Source organism: Phocoena sinus, chromosome 15 (genome assembly GCF_008692025.1).
Source record: "Phocoena sinus isolate mPhoSin1 chromosome 15, mPhoSin1.pri, whole genome shotgun sequence".
NCBI classification, from domain to species: Eukaryota; Metazoa; Chordata; class Mammalia; order Artiodactyla; family Phocoenidae; genus Phocoena; species Phocoena sinus.
The window spans coordinates 66,544,723-66,570,992 of record NC_045777.1 but is presented as its reverse complement, the minus strand read 5'-3'; the positions used below and the strand labels follow the sequence as shown (position 1 = coordinate 66,570,992).

General features: G+C 47.2%; 1 protein-coding gene, 1 non-coding gene and 1 pseudogene across 5 annotated transcripts in view; 1 reads left to right on the top strand and 2 right to left on the bottom strand.

The window, feature by feature from the left end:
- Positions 1-15,554, bottom strand: part of EEF2K (eukaryotic elongation factor 2 kinase) — a 63,567-nt gene extending 48,013 nt beyond the window's left edge. For 2 of the 4 annotated variants that reach the window (XR_004345678.1, XR_004345677.1), the window contains exons 1-2: positions 15,192-15,511; positions 824-1,136 (exon numbers count right to left, since the gene is read on the bottom strand). Coding sequence is in view for 2 of the 4 variants with exons in the window: in XM_032604225.1 (XP_032460116.1) it covers positions 824-1,060 (237 nt within the window). In the remaining 2 variants the exon portion in view is untranslated. Of the gene's footprint in view, positions 1-823; positions 1,137-14,691; positions 14,845-15,191 lie in introns of those variants that run through there. The other 2 variants (XM_032604225.1, XM_032604226.1) reach the window with 2 other exon arrangements.
- Positions 15,555-22,429: 6,875 nt separating this feature from the next.
- Positions 22,430-22,793, bottom strand: LOC116740736 (annotated as a pseudogene).
- A 734-nt stretch (positions 22,794-23,527) lies between these two features.
- Positions 23,528-23,609, top strand: TRNAL-UAG. The gene has a single exon. It is a non-coding gene; the product is annotated as a tRNA-Leu (tRNA).
- Positions 23,610-26,270: the final 2,661 nt, after the last annotated feature.

Sequence of the window (26,270 nt, the reverse complement as noted above, 5' to 3'; positions counted from 1 at the left end):
ATTAATTCTCCAGTTAGAGAAGAATGACTTCAATTTCAAATCCCAAAGTGGTAACAGGCATTTTCGTTACAGTACAAACTGATACTGTTTGTGAGGATTAACTTAAATAAGGATAACATTACTGCATTAAAATTTTTTTTTCACCACCAGTTATTATACAAAAGTCCAATAACGTTCGCCTTTCTCCCTCTTCTCTATACCAGCGTTGCCATGGTATGAACACAAATTCCTAACAAAATAAGTCCCCTCTTCCTCAATCCAGAAGAAGGATGCCCAGCTCTAAGCAGTGGCTCTTTCGACCAAAACCGACATGAAAAACTACATTTTACATCCTTTCTCTAGACCCTCATACGCACAAATGCAGGGATGAAACAAAAATACTTCACAACCGCTATGTCGGAGAACCTGGTCGTCAACAAGCAATTTGGTCACTGCATATGTGAGTGTGTAAACGTGTGTGTACGTGTCCCTAAAATATCTTTACGACTGTCAGTGCTGATATTCTTTCCCCTCCCACCTCCCTCTCCAATATTTTCTAGTCTATTCTGTTCTGTTCTAGGTCTTAAAAAACTGGCCAAGGTTGCCACAACCCACTAGTGGGTACAGAGCAGCTATTCGTAAAACACTGCTCTAAAGTAATGAAACTTATATTAAAACAACCGAATCTTCCCAGGTTAATAGGCATAGCCTCAGATCCAGAATTTACGCACTGGCAAGAGTTTGGAAACAACCTCAACCAGCGACCCCAACCTCCCATCCCTACGGCAGGTGAGCTGGGCAGGGGGAGTGGGGGGAGGGGGGAGGGGGAGGAGGGAGCACTCACCTTGAAATGGAAGGAGATGGCCGGGGACCCGCTGGAGCCATAGCGCTCGCTTTTGTCTAGGTTGCTGTAGTAGTTATTAACCTTGGAATTAACATTCTGGTATGCCCCCGGGTCATCAGTGATGGGGCAGATGAAGTAACCCTCCTCACCATCGCTGTCTGCATCTGAATCACCAGCCCGGGAGGTCGGGCCGCCATCCACGCCTTCCAGGCGGAAGATGAGGTCTTCCTCTGCCATGTTCCCGGGACGCCCGTCTTACCCAAGGGCTGGGCGGCACAGCCAGAGTTACTGGGCAAATGCAGCAGTGAGGGTCCTGCAAGGAAGCAAGAGAATGGGTGCTGGGGTCCAGGGGCTGACAGCTTGCAGGGCACCTCACCCCAAATGCCCCTGGCACGGAAGGAGCGGGTACCCTCAGAGTGAAAACTACTTCCACCTTTAGGGGAGACACTGGCAGGCAGTGTCTAGGAACATTTTAAATGTACAAACCCCTCCACCCGGTAATTCCACTTTGAAGAACTCAGCACTTGAAACAGAAAATAAATGCTTCTTAAGCCACAAGGCTGATCTTTTTAGAACATAAATTAGATCAAATCATTTCTCTGCTTGACACTCTCCAGCAGCTTCTCTTCACATTCTTAACAAAATCCAAACGCCTTTTAAGGCTACCAGGCCTGTGTTAGTCTGGCCCCTGTCCACCTCTCCTCCGGCCTTGGCAGCTCTCCAGGCCCATGGGCTTTCTTTGTGTTCCGTGAACACTGGGGGCCCATTTTCCACCTCGGGGCCTTTGTACTTGTTGTGTTCCCTGTGCCTGGAACAACCTTCCCAATCTCCCAACAGTGGGTCTTTCTCATCATTTGGATCCCAGCTCAAAAGTCACCTCTCCAGAGAAATCTTCTCTGATTCAATTCAAAGAACCCCTCTCAAACACACACCCAGTCACTCCCTAGCACATCACCCTGTTTTATTTTCTTCAAAGAGATTTTCCCAAGCAAGCCAAAATCATCTCATTTAACTTCTTTATCATCTGTAGCCCTGTTGCCTTAAGAATGCCTGGCATAGAGCAGGCACTCAACACACGTCCCCGGAATGGATGAGTGGCCTGAAGAGCGTTCTCTGTAGCACAATCAGTAACAGTAAAAAGAGGGAAGAGCCCACAATGACCATCAATGGAGGCCTGTTATATAAACTACAGTTTTTCTACACCATGAAATACTGTGTGACTCTTACAAAGAAAACGGAAGCTCTAGATACACAAAGACATGCAAAGATAGTCAAGAAAGAGTTCAGCAACATTGTAGGATACAAAAATCAATAGTATTTCCATATACTATCAATGAAAAAAATCCAAAAATGAAATTAAGAAAACAATTTTATCTATAGTAGCATCAAAAAGAATAAAAAACTTGGCTAGGGGGTTTCCCTGGTGGCGCAGTGGTTAGGACTTCACGCTTCCATGGCAGGGGACACGGGTTCAATCCCTGATCGGAGAACTAAGATCCCACAAATCATGCGGCCAAAAAAAATAAAATAAAACATCTTGGCTAACAAAAGAAGTGCTTGACTTGTACAGTGAGAAACAAAATGTGTCAGAAGAAGTGAAAGAAGACCGAAATAAGTGTAAAGATATCCCGTGTTCATAGATCAGAAAATTTAACATAGCTAAGGTGCCAATACTCCCAAAACTGATCTACAGATTCAACCCAATCACTATCAGAATCCCAGTGGCTTCACTGAATAAATTAACAAACTGGTCCTAAATTCACATGGAAATTCAAGGGACCCAGAAGAGCCAAAAGAATCTTGTAAAAGTTACAGGAATCACACTTCCTGAATTCAAAACTTACTACAAAGCTAAAGTAATTAAGACAGGTGATAGTGGCATGAGGATAGACACAGAACCGAGAGTCCGAAAATGAACCCTCACATTTACAGCCAATCGACTTCTGAAAGGGGTACCAGGCAATTCAATGCGGAAAGAATACTCTTTTCAATAAATGGTGCCAGGACAAGTGAATATACACGCGCAAAAGGATGAAGCTGAACACCTTCCTACATTATATACAAAGATTAACTCCAAGTGGGGACTTCCCTGGAGGTCTGGTGGTTAAGAATCCGCGCTTCCACTGCAGGGGTCACGGGTTTGATCCCTGGTTGGGGAACTAAGATCCCCAAGCTGTACAGTGTGACCAAAAAAACTAACTCAAAATGGATCAAAGGTTTAAGTATAAGAGTAAAACTCTAACACTCTCAGAAGAAAATATAAGAGAATATCTTTGTGCCACTGAATTAGGCAAAGCCTTAGATAGGACACCAAAAACACAAGCAACAAAAGAATAGATACACTGGACATCATCAAAATTAAAAACTTTTGTGCTTCAAAGGACACCACCATGAGAGTGGAGAGACAGCTCACAGAATGGGAGAAAATTTTTGCAAATCATGTCTGATAAGGGACTATGTAACGGACTCATACTACTTAACAATAAAAAGACAAATAACCCAAATAAAAAATGGGCAAAGGGGGACTTCCCTGGCAGTCCAGTGGTTAAGACTCCACGCTTCCACCGCAGGGGCACGGGTTTGATCCCTGGTCAGGGATTAACACCCCACATGTCACGCAGCACAGCCAGAAAAAAAAAAAACAAAACAAAAAAGGCAAGGGATTTGGACAGACGTTTCTCTAAAGAAGATACACATGGCCAGTAAACACATGAAAAGATACTCAACATCATTAGCCATTAGGGAAATACAAATCAAAGCCACACCCACTAGGATAGAATTTTAAAAGTGGAAAATGACAAGTGTTGGTGAGGATGGGGAGAAATTGGAAACCCTCATACACTATTTTTTTTTTTTGCGATACGCGGGCCTCTCACTGTTGTGGCCTCTCACATTGAGGAGCACAGGCTCCAGACTCGCAGGCTCAGCGGCCATGGCTCATGGGCCCAGCCGCTCCGTGGCATGTGGGATCTTCCTGGACTGGGGCACGAACCCACGTCCCCTATATCAGCAGGCAGACTCTCAACCACTGCGCCACCAGGGAAGCCCCCTCATACACTATTAATGGAAATGTAAAATGGTGCAGTCACTTTGGAAAACAGCCTGGCAGTTTCTCAAAAAGTTAAACACAGAATTACTATATGATCCAGCAACTATACTCTTAGGTATATACCCAAACATGTCCACAACAAAAACTTGTGACATATGGTTCATAGTAGTATTATACGCAATACCTAAAAGGGGAGACATCCAAACACCCGTTAACTGATGAATGGATAAGCAAAATGTGGTCTATATATACAACGGAATGCTCTTCAGCCACAAAAGGAATGAAGTACTGATGCTAAGTGAAAGACAGTTCAAAAAAGACCATATATTGAACGATTCCATTTATATGAAAAGTCCAGAGAAGGCAACTCTATAAGGAAGTATGTGAGTGGTTGCCTAGGGACGGGGGAGGGGAGAGTCGGGGGGAAATGGGGAACAATCACTAAAGGGTTTCTTCTGAATAGATGAAAATGTTCTAAAACCGACTGTGTTGGTTGCATGACTCTGTTAATACATTAAAAAACCACTGACTATATTAAATCCACTTTAAATAAGTGGATTGGTAGGTTTGTGAATATACTTCAATAATCTAATGTTTAAAAAAATAAAAGACGTGGGACTTCCCTGGTGGCACAGTGGTTAAGAATCCACCTGACAATGCAAGGGACACGGGTTCGATCACTGGTCTGGGAAGATCCCACCTGTGGCGGAGCAACTAAGCCCATGTGCCACAACTACTGAGCCTGCGCTCTAGAGCCCACAAGCCACAGCTACTGAGCCCACCTGCCACAGCTACTGAAGCCCGCACACCTAGAGCCCGTGCTCCGCAACAAGAGAAGCCACCACAATGAGAAGCCCGTGCACCACAATGAAGAGTAGCCCCGGCTCGCTGCAACTAGAGAAAGCCTGAGCGCAGCAACAGAGACCCAATGCAGTCAAAAATAAAATAAATAAATGTTTTTTAAAAAGATTAAAAATAATAATAAAAAAAAGGAAAAAGGAAAAGACAAGAAAAACCGTTACATTTAAAAGCAAGTTCGGGCTTCCCTGGTGGCGCAGTGATTGAGAGTCTGCCTGCCAATGCAGGGGACACGGGTTCGTGCCCCGGTCCGGGAAGATCCCACATGCTGCGGAGCGGCTGGGCCCATGAGCCATGGCCGCTGGGCCTGCGCATCCAGAGCCTGTGCTCTGCAATGGGAGAGGCCACAATAGTGAGAGGCCCCCGTACAGCAAAAAATAATAATAATAATAATACAAAATAATAATTAAAAAAATAAATAAATAAAAAGCAAATTGCACAAGAGCGGTTACATTATGGGGATCCTATCTGTGCTAAAAGAAAAGGTACCTTCCCTGAAGGGCCCACAAGAGCGCTGCCAGCACTGCGATGGGCAGTGGGACTGGGAGCTAGGGGGTGGAGGGAAGTTTTTAACATTTTGTACACTTCTGTACTGTTTTAAGTGTCTTTTTTTTTAATTTATTCATTTATTTTTGGCTGCATTGGGTCTCCGTTGCTGCCCACTGGCCCTCTCTGGTTGCAGCGAGCGGGGGCTACTCTTCGCTGCGGTGCGCGGGCCTCCCATGGCGGTGGCCTCTCTTGTTGCGGAGCACGGGCTCTAGGCATGCGGGCTTCAGTAGTTGTGGTGCACGGGCTTAGTTGCTCCGTGGCATGCGGTATCTTCCCAGACCGGGGCTCAAACCCGTATCTCCCACATTGACAGGCGGACTCTCAACCACTGTGCCACCAGGGAAGCCCTGTTTTAAGTTTTTACAAAGCTGGTTGCTTTCAATATAAAAAAAAATTAAAAACTTTAAAAATTTTTAAATCAACTAATTCCAATTATTCTTAACAGCTGTTTCCATCGGGAGGCAGTTTTCTAGACCTGAGGCTTCAGCATTTTCTTGACAGTCATCAGAGCAAGAAATATATTTATATCCTAACCCAGTACCCACCTACAAAATGTAAGCTAAAATTTCAGGAAACTGTACTTAGCCTTACTTTGTACAATGCCCTCTGCTATTTTCGATTCTACTTGTTTTTCTTTCTTTTTTACTCTTTATCTTTAATGCACCACCCACACTGATTATTCAGCTCAGTTTGAAAATCGCTGCTCTGGGTGTCAACCTCCGAGTTTGCTTCTGACCCTCTGGGCAATACAGTCATCGCCTGGATCCGATGCCAAAGCCACCTGATCTTGCTTGTTACCAAAATCGTCCCTGGGCCCTGTGCCCACTTCTCCCCACCCTCGGCCGCTCCCAGCCCCAATGCCTCCTCTGCCCTGGTCAGCCCCTGGCCAGAGTCCCTGCTGACCAAGAGACACGGTTGCCTGGAGCTGCCAGCAGCCCAGCCAGGTTACTGGCCTCTGGGGCTGCGCTGGTGCCAGGGGAGGGGCCGGAGCCACAGCCTCAGCTACGGAGCTCCAGGCAGTGTTGCCCAGCAGTTAAGAGCCCGGGCTCAGGAGCCAGGCTGCCAAAGGGTGCAAATCCTAGCTGTGCTACTGGTGACTTTGACCAAATTAGTTCATCTCGCCAACTTCCCCATTTGTGAGGGGAGCCGAGCGGGAAAGTGGCCTGACTGAGGCTCCACAGGAGTTCACAGGGGAATTAGGACCAGAACCCCAGCCCTTGGCCACGTCCCACCACAGACCTGACATTTTCCTGGGCGCTGGGAAACAAAATGAGCTGCAGACAAGCAGCTGTGACCCTAGTTGGCACAGTGCCTCGTACTCGGCGGGCACTTGATATGTTTTCCAGAACTGAGTGAGGGGGATCTGTTTCATGGCTTTTCAGCTGTCATACATTTGCTTTGAAAAGGCAGCTGTGGTAACGCCTGCTAACTGTCCCCCGACAGCTATTCTCTCCTTATTAATAACAGAACCACTGCTTTTTAGCTAAGCATGCGGCCACTCATAATAAGGTCTACGCTTCCCAGATTACTTTGCAATTAGGCGTGACCATGTGACCCAGTTCTGGCCAAGGGGATATGAGCAGAAGGGTTCTATGCAACTTTAGGAAGGGTTTTTTGTTGTTTTTTTTTTTCAATTTATTTTATTCAAGTGTAGTTGATTTATAACGTTGTGTTAATTTCTGCTGTACAGCAAAGTGATTCAGTTATACATACACATACGTTCTTTTTCATATTCTTTTCCATTATGGCTTATCACAGGATATTGAATATAGTTCCCTGTGCTACACAGTAGGGCCTTGTTGTTTATCTAGGGAATGGTTTTTCAAAAGAGGGAGTGTACCCTTCTGCTCTCTCTCCTTCCTGCTGGCTGGAATGCTGGTGTGATGGCTGGAGCTCAAGGAGCTAAATTTATTCATGAGAAGGAAGCCATGTGCCGAGGATGGCAGAGCCGTGAAACAGAGAGAGCCTGGGGCAGCGTGATCTTACATCACGCGGCACCATAATTATCCTGGACTCACAATCTTCAGAGTTTGCTATCTAAACTTACATAATAGACTATAATTTTCTTTTTTTCCTACTACTTGCTAATTCTATCTGGTCCAGTGCCCCTTCTCTCCCATGTCATAAAAAGTCACATCATATCTCTTATGACAAGTTGATGCCTGGGCACGTCAGCCTAGGAAAACTGTGGTCTCAATCCAGAGACCTAACTTGTAGCTGCTTCCACATCTGCCCATAAAGACCGGACACCTGGAGGATGGTGGATTCCCCTAGACAGGCAAGGAGCCCTCACTGGCGCATAACTCAGCCCCATAATGCCTGTTCCAATACCAGCCTCTTAGGAATCTCCATCTAACCTGGGCTTTGCTCGGCCCACAGAGGGCCTCTCTGTGAGCAGAGAGACTGAGACCAGGAGCAGAACCCCAGTTCCCAAGCCGTCAGGATTCTCGAGAAGCTTTCCTCTGCCCTCACTCAGGCATCCGCATCTTCCCCTCCCAGGCCCTGACACATCCTGGGAAGATATTTCTATGGAGAGGCAGCTGAGCAGAGTTCTGAGTCAGACCCAAGTTCAAGCCCCAACTCCGCCACTTACTAGGTGTGTGACTTTAACCTCTTGGCCTCGGGTTCCGCATTATAACCTGGGATGCAGAGCTGTACCCACCCCACTGACTTGACAGTGCTAGCACAGAACAAGCACTAAGACTATAATTATCATCATCATTTTTAGTACCATCAATAAAGGGGGCTGAATCCTGGGTCCCAGCCAGGCTGGTGACCTGGACGCCTGGTTAGCAGCCAAGCCAAGCTTCTTCAGGGGTCCTCAGGGAAGAGGCTGTCTTCGGCTCTGGCCACTGAACCACTGCTCTCACTGCGTCCTGCTGTAAAGGGCTTCTCTGACAGCCACTGGGACAGGAAACGATGATTGCAGTGCCTAGGTCAAGGCCTGTGGGCCAAGCCACAGTGACCACCGGCCCTCCTTGGGGCTCCCCTCACCCCCAGGAGCTGCCTTCCTGATGTAGAAATGATCTGGAATCTCCCACCCACCACTCCTGGAAGCCAGCACCCCAGAGCCAACACGGGCTGTGCTGGGCCACCAGTACACACACTAGTATATGGCCAGCACGGCAGAACTCAATGGTCTTCAACTGCAACCACAATGGACTGGGTGACTTATGGACCACCTCGTGTCACGCACCTGTTTCTGTTTGGGGATCTGCTTCTCCCCCACTCTCCAGTCATGGGGTTGGGGTTGGGGATCCACCCCCAGGTAACGGGGTGTGTCACATGACCCCACTAAGCCAATCACAGCACTGGGCACCTGGCCATAGTGATTGGCTCAGAGGTGGGCATGTGACTCAAGTCAAACCACTATGGCCTAATCTCAGGTAAGCCTGGGGCTTTAGCTTGAGCAACTGGAAGAGAAGGTCAGTCCTTTCCTGCAGGACGTTAATCTGAGACGGGCTGAGGCCACCAGAGAACAAAGCTGACTTTTGGTGAAGGGCAGAACAAGAGATGAAGAGAAAAATGAACAGTGATGACATCATTTGAGTTCTGAATCCAAACATGCCTGGGACTCATAGATACAGAAACCAAAAGTAGTGGGGACAGAGATAAAGGGAGGGGCAAGTTAAGATATACGAGCTACTATGTATAAAATAAATAAGCAACAAGGATATATTTATAGAACAGGGAATTACAGCCATTATCTTGTAATAACTTTTAATAGAGTATAATCTATAAAAACACTGAATCACTGTGCTGTACACCTGAACCTACTATAATATTGTAAATCAGCTATGCATCAATTAAAAAATAAAGTTGGTGAAAATAAAAGAAACAAAAACCAAAGCTCAGTGTAGTGCCCGAGACACGGTGCTCTGCGGTCACAGGGCCCAGTTTGAATCCTGGCTACCCAGCTAGGAGCCTGAAACAACAGACTCCATGTGGCAGGCTGGGACTTCCTTGAGTCTCTACCTGCACTGCGCCTGGCACTGAGCAGGGCTCATAAAGTGCTAATCAAATACCTTTCCAGGCTGAGTTTCATTAATTTGCTGCCGGTGGGGAGGGTAACAAGGTGTGACATCAGGAGTTACTAAGTCAAGCCTCCAGCTAAGAGTTCAGGTCAGTGACTTATTAACATATACACCCCCAGGATGTGGTGGGTGCTCATGAATAAACATTTATTAAAACTATTTCAAGAAATAATACAGTTCATGTGAGAGAAAAAGGACTGATTTACAGATGTCCCCACCCAAGAACCAGTCCCCATTCACAACCAAGTTCTCACTTCCCTGCCCCTGCACCCTAAGGACACTCTTTCTGGAATGCCTTTCCCACCTGCTGCCAAACCCCTCTGTTCCCTTCAAAATCCAGCTCAAATTTTTACCCCCTCCGGAAAGCCTTCTCTGGGTGGTTTCCGGTCTGTAAAACGGGACAGCTAACCCCTGGAGCTGTTAGATCAGGCCCATGGTGCCTGACAGGGAACTGTCCTCAAAAGCACCAGCTGCTATTACGCTCTGACCATACCCCACTCCCCAATTCCTAAGTCACTTTCCTCCTCCCAGGCCCTTCATAAGCATTTCCATCATAGCCAGAGACCCAACAGTCTATGTCACGGGCAGAATAATGCCCCTCCATAGATGCCCACATCGTAATTCCCAAAGCCTGTGAATATGTTCCCTTATGTGGCAAAAGTGACTTTGCAGGTGTGATTAAGGATCTTGAAATGGGACAGTATTCTGGATTATCCAGTGAGTCCTTATAAAAAGGAGGCAGGGGCTTCCCTGGTGGCGCAGTGGTTGAGAGTCCGCCTGCTGATGCAGGGGACATGGGTTCGTGCCCCGGTCTGGGAGGATCCCACATGCCGCGGAGCGGCTGGGCCCGTGAGCCATGGCTGCTGAGCCTGCGCGTGCGGAGCCTGTGCTCCGCGACGGGAGAGGCCACAACAGTGAGAGGCCCGCGTACAGCAAAAAAAAAAAAAAAAAAAAAAAAAAAAAGGAGGCAGGAGGGTCAGAGTCAGAGGAAGAGATGTGACAATGGAAGCAGGAGTCATAGAGAAATTTTGAAGATGCTATGCAGCTGGCCTTGAAGACGGAGGAAGGGGCCACGAGTCAAGGAATGCAGGTGGCCTACAGAAACTGGAAAAGCATGGCAACAGATTTTCCCTACAGCCTTCAGAAAGAACATGGCCCTGCTGACACTTTGGCTTTTGAACTTCTCATCTCCAGTACCATAAGAAAAGAAATTTGTGTTGTTTTAAGCCACTAAATGTGTGGTAATTTGTTACAGTGGCAGTAGGAAACAAATATAGTCCAGAACAGCAGGGTAATTTTGCCCCCTCAGGGGACACTTGGCAATGTCTGGAGACACCTTTCGTTGTCACACCTCTGGGAGTGCAACCAGCATCTAGTGGGTAGAGGCCAGGGATGCTGCCAGCATCTTACAATGCACAGCACAGCACCCCACGACAAAGAACTGTGCAGCCAAACTGTCAACAGTGCTGAGGCTGAGAAACCCTGCTCTAGAATGACTCTGGTGGATTCCAAGGAGACTTCCCCCAATCCACCCTCCCTCATCTCCTCTTTAAAAACACATCTCCACGCATACCAGAGACAGAGGAATTAGCTTACTCGCTGATGAGAACAGCAACCCGCAGCTGGACCCAGAGAGACAAGTCAACATTGACTCTGCTAAAGCTCACCGTTGCAATTCACTGTCCTTCATTCATATAAAACTGTTAAGGTACAAAGGCTACTTTACTGTTTTAAAAATCAGAAAAATACATTTTAGAATACAAAGCACAATAATATAATTACAGCTTCAATTGACAAAATGCACAAGGTTTGAATTTTAATTTTTAATCGTTTGCACCCTTCTCACGTTCCCAGGATACTCTGTCTTCCTGGTGGGTCAGACCAGAGAGACAGTGTGTCTGACTTCTCAGGGCAACTCTGTGTTTACACAGCCTCTTGGTGGCCAGACCACGTGAGCGTCTGGAACAAAAGGGGCCGTGTCTCAGGCCTTCTAGCTACCAGCCCGGAGCACAATGCCTGGCACACACTAGGTTCCCTGTAAACGCAGGCTGCATGAATGAATAACTGAACAAAAGTGGGCAACTTCTGCGGGTATAATGAGCATTGTAGGCATGGAGGAATGGAGGGACTATCGGGTTAGAATTACAAGGCATCTGGGGGTTACTTAGCCCAGAGACGCAGCTGAGATCCCGAGTGGGAAAGCCTGGGTCATGGGGAGGCCCTCAAAAAGCAGCCAAGAACAGGATCGGGCCCAACAAGTCTTTTGGGATGAACAGATCTGTGTTCAAGTCCCGGCTCTGCCACTAGCTGAGTGATGTTGGGCAAATTACCTAACCTCTCTGAACCTCAGTTTCCTCATCTATAAAATTCACTCATCCACCAAAGTGGGGCAGAGTGAGCAAGGCGAAGAAGAGGTGAGAGAACTGGTCTGTGGCACAGAAGCCAACTGTCCACTATGGATCTGTTCTCCCCTGCCCAAATCCTTTTGCATCTAGGTGGGGCCATGCGACTACATTTGAGCTAATGGGATGTGGACAGAAGTAACCTGCACTGCTTTCAGGCCCTCCCATCCCCAAGGCCCATTTTCCATGACCTGGTCAGCCTCCCCTCCACTGCAATCCGGCCCTGAGACATGTAGCCCAGAACAGATTCACAGCATTTCAGCACCACTTATGAAGCTCTTACTCCATCACGCTTCTCAGCTCCTTGGAGGCCAAGCGTTGCCCCTCCCTTGGCTCGCCCACACTGTGCCATCTGCTTGGCACACACTCTAGCCTGCTCTCCCTACCTGTCCCCTGGCCAACTCTGCTCATCCCTCAGGTCTCAGGTTAGATAGATGTCACCTCCTCCAGGAAGCCTCCCCTGAACCCCAGGAGGTACGCACCACTGGCTCCATCCTACAGATGAGGAAACTGAGGAACAGAGAAGTGACTTGCCCCAAATCACATGGCTAAAAGGTGGGGGAGGTGGGTCTGAAGCCAGTGCAGCTCTATCCAGGGCTTCACTCAGTCATCACTTGCTAAACCACTTTTTTGGGGTTTTTTTTTTTTTTTTGCAGTACGCGGGCCTCTCACTGCCGTGGCCTCTCCCATTGCGGAGCACAGGCTCCGGACACGCAGGCTCAGCGACCATGGCTCACGGGCCCAGCCGCTCCGCAACATGTGGGATCCTCCCGGACCGGGGCACGAACCCGTGTCCCCTGCGTCGGCAGGCGGACTCTCAACCACTGCGCCACCAGGGAAGCCCTGGTGAACCACTTTTAAAGTGTGATCCTTGGACCACTAGCAGCAGGAGCAGCGTCACCTGAAAACTTGTCACATGTGCAAATACTGGGGCCTCACTCCAGTCCTGCTAAAGAAAACTCTGGGGCTGGGCCCAGCAAGCCATGGTTCAACAAGCCCTCCAGGTGGTACCAATGTTCACTAAAGTTCAAGAACCAATGGTGGAAAGAATGGTCTCCAGCTGAGCCTCCTGCCTTTCAGCCACACCCTGTGGGGTCCTTGCCAGGTCTAGAAAGCATCACAGCTGGAGAACGGAACAATGGCCGCCCTCTGACTTTCCAGTCCTCTGAAATGCTTCTCCGGGTGTTCCACAGCCCTGGGACTTTGGGGACCCAGAGAATGTCATCTTCTACTTCGTCATCAGCCTGTTAGTGACTCACTCCTTCCTTCATTTGAAGCCTTCTTCTTGTGCCCATCAGCCTTGCCTGCAAGAGTTTAATCTAAGCTACTTTTATCCTGTGGTGGTCACTATCACCACTTTCTTCTAGAACATTCTCAGTTCACGGGGATTAAGTCTGCAGTTTCTTGGTCAGCAAAACTGATCTCCCCAACACAGAAATGTTTATTTTTTAATCAGTCCAGCCAGCCACTATTACTTTGAATGCAGTCCCGCTCAACTTTTCCTGTATCAGCTTTAGGAACAGGGCCAGAAAGAGTAAATCCTAGAGAATGAGCTTGAACAAATCCAAGATTCTGCTGGTGACCCTCAGCTTTCTTCCACACTGCTCTCAGTGTCCTGGCAACTGGATGCCAATCCTGCCAAAGACTGGACAAGACTTCTTTGGGGAATCTGACCAGTGTGAGAAAAAAGGCCTAAAGATACCCTTCCCCTGTGGAACAGCCCAGTTAGATCACCCTGAGGAGAAGGCCACAGCCAGCAAGCCTCTTTCATACCCAAAGACCTTCCGAAGAGCTTCCTGGAGCCCCATACTCTTCAGTGGACAGCCACAGACCACCAGAGAGGGGGAAAGGAGAGGCTCTGCTCCACAGTCATTCAGAGGCCCAGGCTCCTTCCAGCTTGTGGCTCTGCCCTTCTCCGGGCCCTCAGAGTCCTCTCAACTCTGCCGGTAAATGAGGAAAGTGGGGAGGTTTTTAGGGTCCAAGCTTGACGGGGGCACACATTCTTTCTGCTCACATTCCATCAGCCAAAACTCAGTCATGTGGCCCACCAAACTGTAAGGGAGCCCAGGAAATATATCCAGGTGATACCCCAAGAAGAAGAGGACATGGGTGACCAATAGCCATCTCTGCCACATAATTCATTAAAAATGTTTTAAAATCATATCAGTGATATATCCTTAGTAGTCGGCCAGAAAGTACTGTTCTGTCACCAAAAGCGCGCGCACACACACACACACACACACACACACACACAATACCCACCGCAAATCACAGAACATACACAAGCGATCATATGTAAACTGAATCCATTTCAAGGGATGGTCAGGCCCTGACTTCCTGCTTCCCCACCCCCTGCAAAAGATAAGAACTTGGGATCCCAGCCGACACACCCTCTTTAAGAACAGGAGAGGAGAGAGGATGGCAATCTCAACCATGTTACATCTAATTTCCCATCATCAAGCAGCTTTACTGTATTTGCTGAATAAATGCATCGACCAAACAATGACCGTAAGGTGCTGTGGAGGCCACAGAGAAGGATGACGCCTGCCAAACTCTATCTCCTAAACCCTACCTCCTACCACTGGCTTCCTTTCCATCACCTCCTCCAGGAAGCCTTCTCCAATAACCCTCCGTCCCCCCCACCCCCACCCCCGAGTGGGCATTATCAGCTCCACCTGCTTGCTCTGTAGTCCCAAACTTAGTCCATCTTGCTTATTAGTATCTGCCGGTAGACCACTCTGGATCTGTCTCCTCCTCTGTAAAATCAGAGGGGTAGACAATTTCCTGGCTGAGCTGCCCCAAGGCAGGCAGCTTCCAGGGCCGAGGACCCAGAAGTCAGGCTCCCATAGAGCGTCCCCACAAGGCAGACGGAGCAGCGCCCCCCGGCCAGCAGCCCATCTGTCTCACGCGGGACGCAGCTGGGCCGGTTTCCCGCAATCCCCCAGGCGGGTGCGGCGAATCTAGGCCGGGACTCACCCGGTAGGCCCCAGCCCCGCCACACACATATTAACGCCCGGCCCCTTGGCGCACAGGTCCACGGAGCCTGCCAACACCCGAACTCCTGCAGTCAACAATGCAGCAAGGGCGCGTCTACACGGTCCTCGAGGTTCCCGGAACTTGGGCCTCTCCTTCAGGGGCCGGGGTCGGGGATGCAGGCCCTGCAGGGGAAGAAAGGCAGCGCTGCCCCCACCCTCTGCGGGCCTCCAGGAGCCGCGGGCGGAGGCCCCAAGCTGCCTCTCCCCGACCGTCACATGCCAAGTATTTTACCAATAGACACTAACGATAATCGGCACGACTCCCCCATTTTACAGAAGCAAACACTGAAACCCGAGGAGCTTAACCTCCACGCTCTCCTTCCGCTTGGGGCCCCACTTTTAAGCCTCAGACCCTCCGCGCTCCGGGCGCCGGCTGCACCGGGGAGCACAGGCTTGCAGCGCCGGATCCCGGCCCCCCAGGCCAACCGCCGCCCTACCTACCTGTCTCGGGCGGAGAGGCACGGCAGCCGCTGCCCACGGCCGCGAGGATCCAGAGGAGCTGGCAGAGGCTCGAGGCCCGGTGCTCCAGGGTGCAGGGCGGGCGGGCCCCCCGAGAGTGCCGGGGAGCGGCGAGCGGGGAGCGCGGGCTGGCGCTCCGGGGAGGCAGCGGCGGCCGCCGGAACGATCCCGGGGCGCGAGGGGCGCACGGAGCCGCTGGAACGATCCCGGGGCGCTGGGGGCGCGTTCCAAGGGAAAGGGCGCCGGCGTCCGTCGGCTGGGCTGGGGCAGCTGCAGCGGGCGGCGTTCGGGCGGCGTATCCGGACACTCGCCGAGCTGGGGCTGTGGCTGGGGCAGGAGGCTGCGGGCAGGGGCGGGGCCGCGGGCGGGCGGGCGTAAGCTCGGCGCGGCGCTCACGTGGCCGCGGGTAATGACTATCACCGCTCCTGCAGCCGCCGCTTGGATCTCCCGGCGCTGCGTCTGCGACTCCCCAGCCGGCTGAATACACGGCGTCCGGATCTAACGCGTGGGGCCGGCCAGGCACCTACCAGCGAAGGGGGCGCCCTCCCAGCGGGTAATTTCAAAGGGGGCACCTAACCCGTCCCTCGCCCACCGCACCTTCCCATTCTCCATCCGATGCCCGCCTAGTTCCTGTATTCGAGTCCTTTCCAAAATCAGTAGTGATCGGATCTCATTGTACGTCTCTATGCATAACCTTGCAATATTTTTATCAGAAATTGCTTTTTTTTCCCCTCCGGATTTCTGCTTTGTGAAAACAGGCACTTATGACTGTGGCAATTATTTGTGTAATACGTTGCTGTATTCCTAACTCAGCGCACAGCCTGGCACATAGTAAGTGCTTTAATAAATACCTGTAAAATGAATGACTAAATATGGAAGGTATAAAGAAGAAAAGGAAATAAAACTAATGATAACTACTGTGAACATGTTCATATTATATTCTTCCAGATATTTTTTCTAGTGAAATTTTAAAAATTTCACAACTCTTATTTTAGAAATAAAAGTAAGGGACTTACCTGGCAGTCAGTGCGGTGTGGCCAAAAAATAAATAAATAAAAGATATAAGTAATAACAGTAATATTTATCAAGCTATTTATCGCATTCCATCTTCACACCAACGCTAGTACCGCTACTTCACAGATCATAAAACTGAGGCTTATAGAGATACACTTGCCCAGAAGATTTACAAGGTGGCTCCTTCCTCTTGGCAAAGGGCATCTATCTATATTACAGGGCTCCTGCTGGTTTGGAGTCTGCTGAGTCACTCTGTGTAGTAAAAAAGGGGAGAGGAATTTGAAGGACCCCCGCAGGTGAGAGGAGTGCAGGAGCCAGGCAGGGGCTGCCAGGGGCTGTGGGAAGGATGAGGAAAGGAAAGGCTTCCAGTAGGGCGATGTCTAATGGGGACTGTTTAAATAGTTCGTGGTGGGGTTTGTGACCTAACCATTTACCTCTGCCCCAAAGAGTTCTTCAGTCAAAGCCTCCTTGGACTGGAATGGTGTATGTGACCAAGTTCTCCCATGGAACTGGAGGGCGGGCTGAGTGTCCAGGTGAGCCCCAGGCAAACACAGAGAAACAGGTGTGTGCAGGCAGGCCAGAGACAGACATGGTTATCTGGGTATGCATATGGGAATACATACATTTTTCCTAACAAGAGTGGACTCATCTATTTCTCCTTTCTACTCAACACTAGGTTGTAAACATGTTGACCACCCCTGTGGTCAAGGGCCACCTGTCACTTGTAGTGCCTTCTTTGATGAGCCTTTTTGGGGTTGTGATAAAAGCTGATATTTACAGGGCATTTATTTTGTGTCAGGTACTGTGGTAACTGCTTTACAGACATTATTTCTTTTAATTCTCATCCCAACCCTCTTACTCTCCTCACTTCATACACAGAAAGAAGGAGGCCGGTTAAGTGACTCTCCCAAGTTTACATAGTAAGTTGCAGAATTTGACCCAGGTCTAGGTATATACTGACCCCTTTAATGTCCTGTCTATAAGCCTTGCCTCTTCAGTTTTTGTGGCCCCTAAAAATTCAGATCCCATTGGGAGAGTGAAGTCCTTCAGCTTACCAGCTGCAATGGCCCTGCAGGGAGAAGGTTCAAGTTTATGAGGCTTGGGGAGTGGGTGACATTCAGGCAGCATCTCATAAGGTGGTGAAGGGAATGAAAAAAAAGAAATAGTCCTGAAACCCATCATTGAGTGTTTTAACTTTTTGGCCTCTGTACTACAAGTTTCAGAAAATATCAATACAAGATCTAGAAGATATAATCATTTTGGTTTGAAGTATTGGCTCCTTTAGTCACCTTGAGAAAACTCCTCTGGCTTTTGGCAAAAAACAAAATTGCACCTGAAATTTTGACCATGAGAAAGTTGGGCAAGGACAAAGAGTCTGAGCTAGTCTGTCCAAGCCCAAAGCCAGACAAAAAAAAAAAAAAAAAAAAACGACTGTTCTACTTATAGCTCTGTGACCCCGCGCAAGTTATTTAGCTTCTCTTTTCCTCTTTAATCTCTTCTGTGCATAAGCATCTTGATTTGTCTTCAAGGAGCCAGTCCACCCTATTCTCAGTTCATGAAAACTGCCCTCCACACTCTTCCTGCTCTAAGATTGGACACACGATTAGACCTGGCCAATCAGCAGATTCCATCCCTTTTGCCCCATTCACTGGTGCTGGGATGAGTATGTAACCAAAGCCAAGCCAATGAGATACTAATCTGGTTCTTTTATAGAAACCATTTAAAAAGAGAATCTCTTGGAAGCAACCTAAATGTCTATCAGCAGATGAATGGATAAAGAAGATGTGGTATACATATATACGTGTGTGTGTGTGTGTATATATATATATATATATATATATATATATATATATATATATATAAAATGGAATATTACTCAGCCATAAAAAATAATGAAATAACACCATTTGCAGCAATATGGATGGACCTAGAGATTATAATACTAAGTGAAGTAAGTCAAAGACAAACATCATATGATATCACTTATATGTGGAATGTAAAAAAAAAATGATAGAAATGAACTTATTTACAAAACAGAAATATACTCACAGACATAGAAAACAAACTTAAGGTTACCAAAGGGGAAAGGGGGGGAAGGGAAAAATTAGGAATTTGGGATTAAAAGATACACACTACTATATATAAAATAGATAAACAGCAAGGACCTACTGTATAGCACACAGAACTATATTCGGCATCTTGTAATAACCTATAATGGAAAAGAATCAGAAAAATAATATATATGCATATGTATAACTGAATCACTTTGTGTGCACCTTCTGTAACAGTTGTGTTAGTTTCGGGTGTGCAGCAAAGATATATATATATATTCTTTCTCACATTCTTTTCCATTTTAATATTTACAAAATATAGAGAGCTTTTATAACTCAAATAATAAAAAGATAACTCAATTTCAAAATGGGCTAAAGATTTGAACAGACAGTTCTCCAAAGAAGATATATAAATGGCCAATAAGCACATGAAAAGATACCCAACATTATTAGTCATTAAAAAATGCAAATCAAAACTACATCCACTAGGATGGCTACGATCAAAAGTCAGATAATAACAAGTATTGGCAAGAGTGTGGAGAAATTGGAACACTCATACACTGCAAGCAGGAATGGAAAATGGAAAACAGTTTGGTGGTTTCTCAAAAACTTAAACATGGGGTTACCATACAACCTAGCAATCCCACTCCCAGGTATATATCCAAGAGAAATGAAAACATGTCTGCCCAAAAACATATGCACAGATGTTCATAGCAGCATTATTCATAATAGGCAAAAGGTGAAAAAACCCCAAATATCCATCAACTGATAAATGGATAATTAAAATGCGTTATACCCATACAATGGAATATTACTCGCAATAAAAAGGAATGAAGCACTGATAAATGCTAAAACATGGATAAACCTTAAAAACGGTATGTTAAGTGAAAGGAGCCAGACACAAAAGGCAACAGATTATATGATTTCATTTATATGAAATGTCCAGAATAGGGAAATCCTTAGAGACAGAAAGTAGATTAGTGGTGGCCCACAGCTAGGAAGGGAGTCGGGGGTAATGGAGAGTGACTACTAAAGGTACGGTATTCCTTTTTGGGGGGATGAAGATATTCTAAAATTGATTGTGAGGAGGGCTGCATAATTCTGTGAAGATACTAAAAAACAATGAACTGTACACTTTAAAGGGGTGTCTTGTATGGTATGTGAATTAAATCACGATAAAGCTGTTACCCTCAGAAAAGGGTTCCTGGTATCCTCACGGTGCTTCAGGGGGTGGCAGCAGAAGAGAGGTCACCAGGAATGGTGCTCTAGCCCAATCTAGGTATGTGGCTGCTCCCAGCTTCAAGGGATGGGTGCAATCCTTCCACGGGCTCAGGGAGGGTTGGAGAACTGCTCTAGACACATATGCCATGGGAATGAAAGGCTTCTCAAGCGCTACCTGCTCAGATTCCCTGTCCACAGGAAGCCGTGTCCATGGGAGTTTAAGGCAGTTTTAGGTTCACAGCAGAGTTGAGTGGAAGGTTTGGAGATTTCCCATATCCTTCCTGCCTCCACACAAGAATAGCCTCCCCCATGATCAACATCTCCCACCAGAGTAGTGTATGTGTTACAATTAACAAACCTACACTGACACCTCATAATCACCTAGAGTCCACAGTTTATATTAAAGTTCACTCTTGGGCTTCCCTGGTGGCGCAGTGGTTGAGAGTCCGCCTGCCGATACAGGGGACACGGGTTTGTGCCCCGGTCCGGGAGGATCCCACATGCTGTGGAGCGGCTGGGCCCGTGAGCCATGGCCGCTGAGCCTGCGCGTCCGGAGCCTGTGCTCCACAACGGGAGAGGCCACAACAGTGAGAGGCCCGTGTACCGTAAAAAAAAAAAAAAAAGTTCACTCTTGGTGGTGTACATTCTGTGGGTTTGACCTAACTTATAATAATATGCATCAACTGTTACAGTAACATACACAGCAGTCCCACTACCCTAAAAATCCTGTGTTTCACCTATTCATCCCCTGCATCCCCCTCGATCCCTGGGAACCACAGTGGGATGTTTTTAAGCAGAAGCTTTAAAAGAAGTCCTTGTATGGGAACGTGTGTATGTGCATAGCTGATTCACTTTTTTATAGAGCAGAAACTAACACACTATTGTAAAGCAATTATACTGCAATAAAGATGTTTAAAAAAAAAAAAAAAAGTCCTTGAAAGTCCTCCTTGGCTCCTTGGCTCAGGAGGTCCAGGGCCTACTGGGCACAAAGTCATCACAGGGCCATTCAACAACCCACCTGTAGCTACAGAAAGACCCACAGAAGCAATGAAATGACCACTCTTCTGTCTTTTGGATAGTGTCTTTCTTCCTTTCTCTTGCACAAGGCAAACCCCAGGATTAGGGTGGGGTATGTGTGGGCCTCTAGTTGCCCCTACGTCTGCATAGGGAAAGACGTAGCTAAACTGTTACTCATTATAATGAGTTGTGGGATTCAGCTGTGAAGGAGGAAGGTGGTGAGGAAGAGAACCTCCCTTTAACTTTATCCAGAAGGTTTGACATTTGAAAAAAAAATTTACAATGAGCATGCATTACATTATATTTCAAATCTAAAAGAACAAAGAAGCACCTTCCTTTACCAAAGTGTTGACAGAGCTTAACTGGGTGGAGAAATTAAAGGTGATTTTATTCTCTTATTTGTGCTTTTCTTTCTTAGCTTGGAGTTTCAACAAGGAACATGTATTTATTATTTTAGCAAAAGTTATTTTTAACTGTTACTTAAAAAGAAAAAGAAAAGAACAAAAACTAAACAGAGCCTAGTTGCCCTGGTTTCTGTAGCCTCCCCACCCTTGCCTGCCTGGGCCTAGGTTTTTTTTTTTTTTTTTTTTTTTTTTTTTTTTTATTTTTTTGCTGTACGCGGGCCTCTCACTGCTGCGGCCTCTCCCGTTGTGGAGCACAGGCTCCGGACGTGCAGGCCCAGCGGCCATGGCCCACGGGCCCAGCCGCTCCACAGCACGTGGGATCCTCCCGGACCGGGGCACGAACCCGCGTCCTCTGCATCAGCAGGCAGACCCCCAACCACTGCGCCACCAAGGAAGCCCTGGGCCTAGGTTTTGATAGGAACTGCCCTCCCAGCCTCAACCTTAAGGCATAAATCACCAGGAAAGCTGAGTCAGCACTACTGCAGAAGTCTGCAGGGAGACAGGCCTGCTCACTGGAGCAGACGAGCTCATGGCCTTACTTCCACTGGATTTTTGTTCTGGTGAAGCACCTTTGTCATGCAAGTTCTGAGCAGCTCTGCTTCTCCCGAAAGACCTGATTTTTGCCTGATCTGGCCTAGTAGGTGTTGGATAAATGTTTACTTGAATTAAATTATTAGAAACAGAGAGAGTTGGGAGGGGAAGGGTCACATTAGAGTTCAAGCTCGTACTGCTCGTCACATGACAGGCCAATAAATTGAGAGACGAGGTATTGGGGCAAGGAATAGCAGCTTTATTTGGAAAGCCAGCAGAGTGAGAAGGTGGTAGACTGGTGTCCCAAAGAACCATCTTCCCCATGTTAGAACTCAGGCTTTTATATTAAAAGGAGAGGGGGTGTGGTTAGTTGTTGTAAACTTCTTGGTGCTGGAATCCTTTGTTCTCGCAGCTGTCCACATAGGTCAGGTCACCATGTTCCTGTAAACCTCCAACAAGACAAATGTTCTTTTCTGTTCTGCAACTTTTTCTCTCTAGAAGAATGGAAAAGTGTTAAGTTTAAAGGTCAGAGCCTTGAGAAGGGAGTATCCTGTATGTTTCAGGCTAGAGGCAACAATCTTTCACAAAAGGTGCAGAGCCAGCATGACTAAGCACAGGCAACAGGGCACAAAGGTTAGAGTTAAAGGAAGAGATTCAGCATGGAGTCAGGTTTGTTCTCCTCTGTTATAGTTGCCCTTAACAAATGATGCAAACTACTGGAGAATGCTTTGAGTCATTTGTGGGGGGATGACTCAAAGAGATCTCTGCTTCCTTCTTGTGGCCACAGGGGGTGATATCTCAGAAGAGCTGAATACAATTAATTCTCCGTGGCAGAAAATGGAAGTTTGTTATGTATTTATTGATATGTATTTGCTCTGAATTTACTGCATTTTGTTTTTATTTTTTTTTACAAGGAAAACCACCATTTTGGTTCCCAAGTTTTATTCAAGAACTCACACAACATATTCCAGATAATTGAGTTTTAATCATCTTCATCTTGATTAATCTGGAAGTAACGGAATTCGTAACTCTTTGTTGTTAGCAACTACGCGTAACCAATCATGTAGATTATTCTTCAAATATTTTTTGGTGAGGTATTTCGAATACCTTTTGGAAAAAGGCACCTCAGAGATTACAGTAATCTTGTTTTTGCTTCTTTCGGTTGTTACAACACTCCACCAAGATTCCCAGCTTTTCCATTCATTTTGATTCTCTCCTGAAGAAACTGTTCAAAACTGGCAGTATCTATGATTCCATCTTCTATAGGGTGGGTACAGTCAAGGGTAAAATTCGGGACCTGCTTTTATTTTGCTCCCCTTCGCCACAAACTTTTTCACGGGCGCCATGGAGGCAGCGAAGGCAGAAAGGGCTACTGCATTTTAAAACACACTGAAATAGTCTACATAGAAGAACTCTGGGTTTTGGGAGGCTAGGGAATCCTGGCTCTGCCTGGGGGTAGCTAACACAAGTTACTTTGCCAGTCTGAGCTTCAGTTTCCCCCTCTGTAAAAAGTAGATACGAGTGATGATTGAGGGAGCCTACATAAGGCAAGGATCTGTAAAAACGTTCAATGATTTTCCTTCCTGGACCCATGATTTTTACATCGCGGTGGCAGGGGCCGGCCATGGGGCCACCCGAGGCTGCAGAGGTTCCCTGAAGTAGGGCTAGAGAGTCCAAACAAGATGGGGACTCGGCCGTCTCCGCGCAAACCCGCAGGGACCCGCAGCCCAGCCAGGAGCAAGCGGCAGCGAGACACTGCCCCCACGTGGCCGTAGGCAGTATGCCACGCTCGTGGAAAATCAAATGCAAACATACATGACGAGTGAATATTAATATTAACAATTGGGAACTTTGTTTTCCTTTTTAATGCTGCGTCCCAACTGAACTTACTACTGCCGATTACAAGAGCACTTTGACTCCAAAGCCCAGGAGGAAACCAGGGGTTAATATGCTGTAACTGGCGCGTAAAGCGTCAGGCTGATATCGGGCATGCGTAAACCGATGAGGGTGAGGTTTAGAGAACATGAGGCGCCGCGTCACTAGACTAATATAGTATGAACGGAAAGCATTGTGACTGGGCGGTAGCGTGGCCGAGTGGTCTAAGGCGCTGGATTTAGGCTCCAGTCATTTCGATGGCGTGGGTTCGAATCCCACCGCTGCCACACCTTCAAGGGTCTCACTTTTCCATCCTTCAGCTTCCATATCCTCTCCCAATTACCCTTCACTTTTTCTGCCTTCTGACGTTTTTTTTTTTTCCCCACAGTAGAAAATCCTCAGAGGGATCCTTCATTTCATTCACTTTCTCCTTACACAGGAATTTCAACCTGTAAAAGTTATTTCTTCCAGTTCAGCCTTTTTTTTTTTTAATGGAATGGGGAAGGGAGGGGAAAAGAAGGAAACTGCAGGACAATCCACCTCACTCCCTAGCCTACTACACAAACCCACCAATCCCGCTACCTTAAAAAATGGAAACAAAAACGTCTCCCTATTTCCATGGGAAAGCATCCTGAGATACCTTGAAAAGCTCTCAACAGTCTGTCTGCGCCTTTAATTTAATGCTTCAAGGCCTGAGGCCACTGGGAGTGGGCCCCTTTACCTCCCAAGGACAAAGATTAGGTGGAGGTGATTTTAATCAAGACGTCAGTTAGGAAGGGTCCCTTTCTGGCCCGCTCTGTATCAGCAGAGAGCTCAGGCTGACTCCATAAATCACTGTTGGTAGAAACTGTGTCAGGTGACTTTATGGAGGGTCTGGGGTATCAGGAGCCCTGCCCCCCCCCCCAGGTGTATCAGCCTTGAGGTCCCAGCTTCATTGATCCACTTCCTGCTTGTTTATTTACTCATTCAACAACCATTTATGAAGGGCCTACTATGTGCCAGAAATCAAGTTCAACCTGAGGCTACAGAGCAAAACAGGAGACATGTTTTGGGCCTCACAGAGTTAACAGCCACTGTAATTTCTTTAATTAGACCTGTAAGGAGTGTCATGCAGAATACGGAAGCCGACCCAGGGACAACGGAACAAGTGACTTTTAGCTTGGACTTGAAATTGAGATTAGCTAGTGAAGGTGGGAGAGGGGAGTTCCAGGCAGAGGGAATAGCATGTGGAATATCCTAGAGGCAAAGGAGAGCCTGGTGAGTCTGAGATGCTGGGAAGGTAATTCAGGGCAGCTGGGCAGAGAGCAGCTGGACATGGCTAGAGATGAGACTGAAGTGTTAGGCAAGCAGGGCCATGAATGCCAAGTTAAGGCTTTGAACTTGGCCCTGGGGCATGCGAAACCATGGAAAGGTTTTAAGCTGGAGGGTGGCATGTTCCAATTTTGGATGTTGCCTCTGGCAGTAGGAATAGGAGGTTCCATTCAAAGCCTACTGTAGTTGTCTAGGACGAAGGAGAGTGGCTTGTACCATGGTTGCGACAGTGTGTTGCACAGGGAGACATTTTGGAGGTGGATCTGACAAAACTCCATGACAAAGACATGAAAAAGAAGAACACATCGAAAGTGATGACCAGGTTTTGGGCTTGAGCCACTGGATGGCTGGCAGTGCCTCTCGTCTCCCTAGGAGGGAACACAGGATGAAGAGGACGTTTGTGGAAAAGATGATTTCACTCTGATCCACACTGAGTTTGAGATTTAGGACATGGGGTTGAGTAGATTGGACATAGAAGTCTGGAGGCCAAGAGAACACTCTGAGTAATTGATACAGATTTGGGAGGCATTGGAGACTGAGGTCATGGGAATGGATGAACTTGCCCAGGAAGAGCATGCAGAGGAAGTAGAGGGACCAATATGGAGTCCTGAGGACCATCATACTAAAGGGAATGCAATGGAAAAGAAGCCAGTGAAGGAGATAAAGAAGGACTGGAGACACAAGTGGAAGACAGGTGTGTTGTCATATAGATTATTGTCAAGAAGATTATGGCAAGAAGGAGGGAGTAGCCAACTATGTAGAAGAGACTTGGCAAAATAAAGACTGAAAAATATTCTTTGGTTTTATGATTTATGGACAAGGTCATTGATGACCTTGATTAAAGCCATTTTGGTGTGAATTCAAGAGAAGAAATGGAAACATAAGTGTGGACATCTCATCATGAAATTTGATGAGTGATGGTAGCAGTAGCAGGAGGGGGAATGGGGAGTCAAGAGAAATTTTTTTTTTTTTTTTTTTTGGCGATACGCGGGCCTCTCACTGTTGTGGCCTCTCCCGTTGCAGAGCACAGGCTCCGGACGCACAGGCTCAGCGGCCATGGCTCACGGGCCCAGCTGCTCTGCGGCACGTGGGATCTTCCCGGACCGGGTCACAAACCCGTGTCTCCTGCATCGGCAGGCGGACTCTCAACCACTGCGCCACCAGGGAAGCCCAAGAGAAACATTTTTAACATGAGAGAGACCAGATGATGTTTTAGACGCCTGGCATTGGGTCTACAAAGGGGAAATAGCTCCATGACCCATAATGGAAAGTTTGTGAATTCGCCTTAATGGTCCATCCTGATTGGCTATTTCACTTTGAGCTGCCCACAGTAATGACTCTGTTTTCTGCGTTTATAATGCTTCTGCTTAGTGTCTCCAAGAAAGCTAGGACCTCTTCCTACTTGCTGTCTCAAAATTAGAACACTCCCTAACACTATACACAAAAATAAACTCAAAACAGATTAAAGACCTAAATGTAAGGCCGCATACTATAAAACCCTTAGAGGAAAACATAGGCTGAACACTCTCTGACATAAATTGCAGCAAGATCTTTTTTAATCCACCTCCTAGAGTAATGAAAATAAAAATAAACAAATGGGAACTAATTAAACTTAGAAGCCTTTGCACAGCAAAGGA